Below are 9570 nucleotides of genomic sequence, written 5' to 3' on the forward strand. Positions count from 1 at the left end.
CTTGCTCAGTTTTCCCAATGGCATCTTCTGCAGATCAATCTGATGAAGATTTAAACGATTAAATCAGGATTTCACTACATTGAAACTATCGCGGCATTCCCTCTCTAGTTTCTAGGGAACAAATCTCTCCATCCTGGTAGGACTGGCCACACGAAGAACGGAAACATTTCAAACTCTGTATTAATCTCTGTGGATTGAGGAATGATGTCAGAAGGACAGCGCACACTACTGAGAAGACATCCTATAAACAAAGGAAAACTGCAATAGGAAACAGCATGCATGCTAGGGCAACACAAAAATAGGGTACTAAGCGTCTGCCTAGAAGTTTAATATTGACCTGGTGTCAGACAGATTCCTCAATCACCTCAGTAAGCATACATTTCAGGCTGGCAAAGAAGCAAACTGAATGAAATAATTCTTGTTCGTAAGATCATCTGTGTCTCTAGGTACAACCTAGACACCTTCTTCCACCTTTACCCTACAATTATCACAAGGGTCAAACGCGAAGTGGTTTTAAGATGCTTTCTACTCATTATTGAAAAATGAGCCAAAAAAAAAAAAAAGCAGGTAAGTTAAAAGTGATGTCTTGGTTGCCTGCATTTATCCACTGATTTAATTTATATGTTGCTTTTGTTTTGTGTGTTGATGGATCTTGAGAGAGTTTTGGATTTGCATGAAATCCTTGCACAGTTAAGGACCATCTGAATGCAAAAATGTTCGACAAAAGTCAAGGCCAATGGAGTCTTTTACAAAGATCATACATACACCCTGTGGAGTCTTGACAGTACTCACCGTACACCCCTGCAGGTCAAACTAGCTTTTACTTTACTTGATGGGTTCAAGATTCAGCTCAAGGACAGAAGATCCTATGAAACCATGTATATCATGTACCCTCTGGGTAAGTTCCACATTATTTATTCATTATGGAGCTATGAAACCCAGCTGTATGCAAATTTTCTCTGCACGCTGAACTCAGAAGGCTCTTCCAAGCTACAGACTGGTGTGAAAACCCTGAAGTGATTTTGTATGGACATTTCTACCCTGTACTGCACTTAGGAGAACTTTCACCTTTAGCTGCAGCTAAGCATACATAAAGCCAGATACTAAGAAAAGCCAGGATGGACTGCAAGAGAAAAGACAGACTTCAAAACTGATCATGTCTTGGGGACACCAGAGTCACAAAGCCAAGATTAATAACCTAATGAAAAAACAACTTGCAATAAATTTATAGCTCCCAAAGTTTTGGGAACAATACTTTCTTGTTGAGTGCCATCCATCCATATTATCTAATTATTAGCTGAAAAATCACAACAGATATGTACAAGTAAAATGGACCATTTAACTTGGATGTGCAGAATAGCTGCGGACACCTATTCCAATTTAAGTTATATAAACCTATAAACTAACACATATAAGCACTAACACATACATAGTAACACCTATAAACTAACACATCCCCCAACAATGTGATTGAGTAATATATCTCTTACAGAGCCCACATACAGCCAAAGGGCTGGAGTTTGTGTCTCCTGTGAGTCATAGGAGGTGAACAGAGCCCTGCAGAGGTAATATAAAGCTAAACTGCATCCAAAGCTTTATCATTAGATGCATCAAAAGAGCACAACAGCCAAGGGGCTGGGTCTAAAACAACAGCACTGAAAATTACTGTCAGATGCACTGAGGGTAACATGAAGAATTAGCTCCACGTCACAGATGCAGGCACCAAGATTGTCATGAGAGGCAAGGAAGTTGTTTGCCTTCCACCCAGACAAGAGAGGACACAGCACTAGAGTAGACTCAGCCCTCTAACTAGCTTTTTCACGCAAGGCCATGACATGGATAATTACAATAAACCCCTGTATGCTTGGTGAGGTAAAACTCTTGAAAGCTAAATTAGAAGCAGGAAGAGAAATAAATCAGATAAATCTGTTCTTGCGTAGTGGAAAGAGTAAGAATTTGCTACAGTTTTGGCAGAGCAAGAGTGCCTGGATGGAATGAAATACTTAAGATCAGGCTGATTAAAGGAACCAAGCAGCCATTTTCAGAGGATGCACAGAAACCTCTAACTAGGAAAACATTACTTCCTTTAACAGGAAACAGCTGTTCAGCAGCAACAGTACAGGAAGATAAATCTAATAGGAAGACGGGCCCATCTGGACTCCCAGGTCTCCTATAGATTTGCAGCTGGTGTGAATTAACATCGTTTCAACAGAGTTCTACAAAACCAGAAAACATCAGACGACAATCAGTTCAGAGTCTTTAGCCAGTTCCAGTTACAAAGGATTATTAATATTTTAAGACCTTGATGTAAAGAACCACTGAAGATACAGGACAACATAATTAACCCAAGGTACTACAACATGATGGGCAAGCCATCTGAAAGCTTTCAGATAAGCTGTACGAAATGGTGCAAAGCCTGTTCTGTAAAGTAGTTACATGAAATACTGATATAGAGAGCAAACAACAGCTGCTTAAATATGAAGCCTTAGAGCAGGATAACTAAGCTGGCTGAAGAAAACTGAAATTTGTTATTTAGAATTAACCCAGTTTGAATGGCTGCATTAGAACAAACTGCAGGATTTCTGAACACTAGTAAAATTGTTTCTGTGCAGGGAGAGACAGATGATACTACCAGACCGCTCTCTGAAAGCTTGTTAGAAACATGGATCAAGAAGTATGGAGGAAGGAAGAATGGAAAAAAATAGGGTATCATTAGAAAAAATGAGACATTCAACAAAAAAATCTTGAGTTCAGCCCTATTCAGAAGAGGATCTGACCTCTGTCAAGGCACTTTGTTAGTGCATGTATCAACTGGCAGCATTTCTCAAAACTGAGCTGCATGCTCATTTGCTACCTAAATTAGTGGTAGCACTGCCCGCCCCCGCCCCACTGTGGCTGGTTCGCCACTCACAAAAAAATTGCCCCCTGCCTTACATCACCAGCAAATTGGCTATCAGTATTAATATTTTAAGAGCGTTCAGCAAACAGTGGTCACGATGCATGTCACTGGAAAAAAATAAGAGAACGATTACTGATCCCAGGACCTGCAGATGAGTTTCTCACAGGCTTGTTAAGTTAAAGATGCTGATGCAGACACTGCCCACTGAAAAACAAAGAACGGATCCATGCTTTAAAAACTGCACGCATCATAACCGAGTCAGTACTTCAAGTGCTTGGCAAATTCTGGTTAGACTCTTGCCTTTGTTTTAAGGCTGATCTAAAAATCACACCAACTTCTTGCACCCTGGATTGCAAAGAACTTGCTTCTGCCTCTGTAAGTATGATGTAAAGAGAGAAAGGAGGGTTAGAAGTGAGAAACATGAACGCCTGTGGTCACCTCAAATTCCACCATCGCTTTCTTCATGCTCTCCACGTCAAAGATCATCTTAATAAGGTCTTGGATTGGCTTAGCAAGTTTTGACTTAGTCCCGGCACCCACTGTCAGTTTCCTGACAGCTTCTTCATCCTGGGAGGTAAAAATAGTATCAGAATTAGCAAAATCACAAAGGATAAATGAAACAGGCTGGCTGCCATGGTAACAACTCAAAACCGATTTAGTGTATGCATACTATGACTAGCCTGAAGTTCACGAGGAGCGTGGGACATTGCTCTGACATTCTGGAACAAAGAGGCTTTAAAAATCCACCTATTCAGTAATCTGGTAGACATTATTTTAAGAGGTGGCACTGTAAAATGTAAGTAGAGTTAAGGGAAGATGAACGGCGTGCATCTCTGCTTCGCCTCAAGCAACAGTATTAATTACTTTTTCTACAAGCTTTCCACTGCATGGAGAGCTTCATATGAAAAAATGTCTGTTTACTTTTCTGCTTTTATGACAAGATAGAGATGCAGTAACTAGTTTCACTAAGTTTTTGTAATAAAAACTGTCATAGATGAGTATAGGAATCATCAATTAGCCACAATACCATCTTTATAGCTACAAACAGCATTCAACTATTTCATCCTTAAATAGATTAAGTTATGGGTACTCCTTTAAATAAACACACAAATTCCCACCAGGCAGAAGGAAGAGAATTCTTTAGTGCAGCTGTCTAAATAGCCAAATCTTACTGGCAATGAATAATTTCTGTTTCTCAGCCTGCTCAATATGTGCACTAAGCAGAATACTGTATAGGAGCTGCTTCACCATTTGGGAGTGGTTTGGATGCAGAAGACAGAAGAGAAGTATCTATTTTAAATAAAAGAAAATGGTGTTTCCAGACAGAGTATGTGAAACGACTGCTGAATTAAGTTCAAATTAACAACCTTAGAATTACAGAGTAGACAGGAACAAGCACTAAAGGGACTTCAGACTTGACAATGGAAAACTACTTAGTTTCCCAACACATCTGTTTTAATGCGTGATGCTCATCAATCTACAGCTCTCTTTCTGTAGCACAGAGAAGATGCAATAAAATAGTTGCACCTGCACTTCATTCCTCCCGTTTGTTAAGTGCACATGATCCAACAGTGAGCACAGAACAGAACAGGCACAGGAAAGCAGCTGAGCAATGCTCCACCCAGTACAGGGACATTTCAGTTACCTGCCCATAATCTATTTCCAGCGGGTAGAATTTTTTGGGATATTTAGTGAAGTTCTTTGAATGCCAAGAATTGCCAGTTTTCTCTTCATACAAATTCAGGAAGTGTTCAACGGCGTCTTCTTTTGAGGGCATCTGCTCCAGCTTATTACTCCCGATTACAGTACCCACACGACCCCAAGATCTGAACACCCAGTATCTAGAGAAGTAAAACATGAGAAAAGGACATGAGATACTCCGGTTCTAGATCTCAGTCCAGATGAAACTGATCCTGCAACAACCATGCAACTGCATGCGAATCAGCCATGTGTCTTCCATAGAATTAATGGTATGCATTCTCTGTCAGCAACTGCAGGAGAGCAACAGAAAAGCCACCACAGAACGTATGTCCAAGAAGTGGTGTAAAAATAATTGCCCAGTGTGTTAACACACCAGACCTACAGCCCTGAGGATAAATGTGTGCACAGCAGGAACAGAGAAGCTAGTATCTCTTCTGCGTTAAGGTCTCACAAATACCAATCTTCAGCCTATTGGGATCATATATTTGAAAAACAAACACCACGCACCTTCAAGCCTCAAGTCCTAGAGTTCAGATTTTTTTAGAGAAACCAAAAGTAACTCAAGTATTTGTTTTTATTACTGACACCACCTTGGGTGAGTATTATTTGTAAGGATATAATCAACCAACCTTTCCAATTTGTCAGGCACAAAACGCAGGCACAGAGATCCCTCCATGTACTAAATGACAGATTCAGATAAGACTCCCTAACAACAAAAGATTATTATGAACAAGGTAAAGTGCAATAAATCCAGAGCTGAACCAGGTTTGTTGCTGGCAGCCATTAGCTCCCCTAGATTTCTGTGCATCTCATACACGCTTGGGGAGCAATTTTGTTTTAAAGAGCCCCCTCCATTTCTTTATCTGTGTTCAGTAATGCAACCACTGGACAGCTCTGCCATGCAGCTGATGAGACTGGAAAGCTAAACACACATGATCATCCCCTGACCATTTCAGCGCATTTTGTTAAGCATCAGGGCACCCAATTCAGGACTACACTGTGGTAAAACAGCCAGAATCTGGTTTTGTTTCCCGAGGTTCCAGCTCCGTAATTAGAAGACAAGAGTAAGTTGGAAAATACGGGAAACATTCCCAGCATTGCTGACTTTATGTGTGGGGTCTCGATGTTAGAACAGAGGAACATCCACCAAATTCTGCTTCTGTACATTCAAGGGCAGCCACAAGCCACAGAGCGCTGTGGCCCTCCTTGTTAGCCAATTAGCCCAGTCCTAAAGTCCCACCAACTGTACATGCCTTGCTCATCCTAGGATGTAGGAATGAACACTACCAGATGCAATTCTGCAAAATTACTCACCTCCCAACCTCACCACCACAAAAAAAAATGTCCCCATGCTGAGCATAGATCTCTCCAGGGGTAGTTTGTTGTTTGGTTATTTTGTAGTTTCTGGGTTTTTTGGTGGTTTGGGTGTGGGTGGTTGTTTGGTTTCGGATAGGTTTTTTTTTAATTAACATACCTATCCATACCTCCTCACAAAGACATTTTACTCATACTTTGCTTTTGTAGATACCAAAAATCCAGTATTTATTGGAAAAAAGTGAACACAAGTATTTCTAGGGAAAAACTAAACTCACCTGTTCTCCCTATCATCCTCTAGCAGCTGCAGTTTATAATAAGAATTTGTTCCTTTCACAATATCTACTAGGCCCAGGGTTGCACTGAAAATCTTTCCACCTTTTTCAAAGACATGAGCAGAATCCTCCAAACCTACAGAGAAGAAACATTAGAACACAGAGGAGGTTACCATTTTAAGTCTCCTTCCTACATTTTCACTCACCCATATGTTTCATGAAGTAGCATGAATCTTAACAAAAATACAGCAAAAACTGTGACCACAGGCGCATTCAAAACTACTTGAAGCACGTTTTCTTTTTAATAAATTGTGAGCATACACCTCCAGATATGCTGGAATGAATCTCAATCCTAACTAGAGAAAAAAAAAATTGAAACTTTTGAAAAAGGACCCTCTAGTATTTAACACTGCATGACCAGCTGAAGAAATTCTGAAAAGAGATACAGCTTTGCAGGTGTCATGTTAGCAAATGGACTGAAAACCTAAAGGCTGGCCTTGGACGCAGTATGAATTCTCAGAACAATCTCTATGCACCACAGATGTGGAGAGTAGCATCTGCTGTCCCCTCCAAGAGCCTGAGGGTGGATGCTCATGCCAGACCTGTGGCCTCTGCTGGCTGGCCTTTATTCACCCCACTGACAGATGCTCCTGAAGCTGAACAAGGTGCACTCCTTAGCTGAAGCGGTCGTTCTGAAAGTTACACTAGAAAATCCTGGAATATCCAGTTTTGGATGTCACTCAATATCCTTCCTCTGATAGCAAGAAAAAAGTGGATTAAAAATTCACATTCCTTTTATGGAACCCTTATCCTCTCACAGAAAAAATGTTTTGCAAATGATCATGCATCCTGAAGACTGTGTGTGGTGCAGGCGCAGCCATTGTTATCACTCACCAGAATCAGGATCTACTGCTGCTCCACCTTTAACCGTTAGCTTCATTTTCTTTTCAGACTTGCTAGGTCCTGCAGAGAGAGAGAGAGAGAGAGAGTTAATTTTTTTTTCCTAGGCAGGCAACACAGTCTGACTTGAATCAACATTTAAATTCTGAATTTCTGTAACTATCAACCTAAGGAGACTTCAAATCAGGTTCCCAGTATATGAACATTACAATGCTGGTTTTGTTGGGGTTTTTTTTACCTGGCTTCAGCAGCCAATTCACAGCCCCCACTCCCCCACTTAAATGAAAAATAAAATCTCCCCAGATTCTATCTCCTTCATTCTGGCCCTAAGGGGTGGGCTACATAATTTTTTCACCTGTGCAGCAGATAAGTCACATTTGTGGTTGTGCTTAAGTGGGATTTAAAAACTTCAGAGGGCATGGGGAGTGTTCAGGTCCCCTGGAGATCCTGCTGCTGTGAGATAGTCTGGCAATAACACAATTGTGTGACAGAAACCTACGCTTGGAGGACATGGAGAAGAAGGGGTTCTGAAGACAGGCGAGCAGATGCTATGGTTTTGTTCACTGTCCAGCATTAATAATGCAAACTCTCTACAGCACTGGTGAGGAATGCTACTGGTGCTGAGTATTTTTCCTCCTCCGTTAAAAAAAAATGTTATGTTCTAAACAAGCAGAACGAAGACCCATTGCTCTGGACCCCAGTATTTTCTCACTTGCTAATATCACTTGGGAGTCATGGTAGCATCTGTCACATCTTGGTGCCCCAGCACCTCCTTGGAGCTGCAACACCAACCCAAAGTGGGAGAAAAGATGAGGTTTTATGAGGAAGAGTCTGGACTGACGTCAGGGAGCCTGGGCACGTACAGCACAGAAGATCTCTGAAGCAAGACTGAACTAAGGGAAACAAGACCCAGCTCAGGAGACAGCTTCATGTTTACTTAAAGCTAGTCTTGCCCTGAGGTCTCATTATTTAAATTTATTATGAGAAAAAGAGCAGAGAACTCAAGGGAAGGGCAAGGACAGACTATACTCAGGTTTGCTTTGTGCCTGCACAGCACTGAACAGGCCTGCGGAGAAACAATCACTTTGTTCTTCACCTTGTTCTTCTTTGACCTTCCCAGCACTCTTCGTACTTGGGGGCTTGCTGCATTTCCCATCCACGGCCATTTCCTCGTGCTCCATTTTCACCTCTGCACCCCAAGGCGAAAGTGCATGGAGAGACACAAGCTCCTGAAAGTCCTTGCTGGAGGATTTCACATCCTGAAGAAACTCCTCTGAGACCACACGGACTTTGGCCTCCTTCACTTCTTCCATCTTCTTGCTCATTTTCTCCACATCCTCTGTAGAGGCAGGGTGGGAAATGGAGAGAAAAAGCCTCAGTGAGGTTTCAGACTTTAGCCCCGCCCCCTGGCCACAATTCAGGGCTTTGTAACACTTTGTGGAAACACAGTCCCACCACATTTTGGATTCACCATGTTCCTTGGAGAGCAAAATCCCCATCGGCTCAAAGCTGCATCTTGGGCTAGAGCAGGAACACTCATGTTTTATCCAGCTGGTCCAGCTCTCTGCTTCCTGGAGCTGGGCTGGAGCTTTACAGCCCCTCTTGGGCCTCCTGGCAGGAGGGAGCAGTTCTCCTACCTCAGCAGCCAGTTTGCACTTCAACCTCAACAGGGAGCGAGAGCAGACCCTAAGCTGCCAGCAGAGAAAACAACATCCCTCAGGCACCCACAGTCAGCTCTGCAGCTTCTCCAAGGCAAGCATGGATGCAGCTCCCAGCACCTTTCATCCCAGCAAGGGTGGCTTGCACACCACCATGGGTCTGCATACAGACCTGAGCTCCAGCTGCTGCAGACCCGACAACCTGCAGGATTAACGTGCTAGGTAAGTAAAACTCAAACAGCACACATCTGTCTTTACCTTTCCAAGCACACTAAGGCCACGTGCGCACACAAAGCACTCCCCCTAATCCAAACACTGATCCCCAGAGAGCTCCAAGGATGCATGCCCTTTGTAATCCGCTCAGCTGTTACCAGTGCTACCAGTAATCAAGGCACAGCTGCTCACTCTGTGTGCTGATGCACAGGGTGGCCTTATTAGCTGTTGTTGTCATCTTTCCTCCCAGCTCCTCCACAATGCTCTTCACCTCCTCCTTGTTCTTTGACAGCTTTCCAAGAGCCAGGATCTTCATGTTGGTCAGTGGTTTGTCTAGGGGTTCGGAAATAACACAGCATGTTAGCAACAGGGACAGAGCCCCCTGGGGCAAAGAGCAAGCATGAGACAACATCAGGACATGTTAAGGACAATCAGCCCAGCTGGTGGGGAGACAAGGGTCCAAAAGCAGGTCTGACCTGCGCTAAGCAAGTGTGAGGAAGCTCCCCTTTACCTAGGAAAGGCAACAAAGCTCAGCACCCACTAACAAACAGAAGGGATGGAAGACAGGAAAGATGGATATGTAGGCACATTGTTTGCCTGCCCCCCCCCC

At 42.8% G+C, this 9570-nt stretch overlaps 1 protein-coding gene across 1 annotated transcript in view; it reads right to left on the bottom strand.

Annotated features, from left to right (window-relative positions):
• The window catches only part of PARP1 (poly(ADP-ribose) polymerase 1), a 33004-nt gene that overhangs the window by 8099 nt on the left and 15335 nt on the right, over nt 1-9570 (bottom strand). Inside the window, exons 9-15 of the mRNA XM_035903604.1 lie at nt 9153-9293; nt 8186-8428; nt 7084-7152; nt 6193-6325; nt 4545-4740; nt 3338-3466; nt 6-39 (exon numbers count right to left, since the gene is read on the bottom strand). Of these exons, the coding sequence (XP_035759497.1) occupies nt 6-39; nt 3338-3466; nt 4545-4740; nt 6193-6325; nt 7084-7152; nt 8186-8428; nt 9153-9293 (945 nt within the window). The remainder of the gene's footprint in view (nt 1-5; nt 40-3337; nt 3467-4544; nt 4741-6192; nt 6326-7083; nt 7153-8185; nt 8429-9152; nt 9294-9570) is intronic.

Source organism: Egretta garzetta, unplaced genomic scaffold (assembly GCF_000687185.1).
Source record: "Egretta garzetta isolate BGI_Z169 unplaced genomic scaffold, ASM68718v1 scaffold11, whole genome shotgun sequence".
NCBI classification, from domain to species: domain Eukaryota; kingdom Metazoa; phylum Chordata; class Aves; order Pelecaniformes; family Ardeidae; genus Egretta; species Egretta garzetta.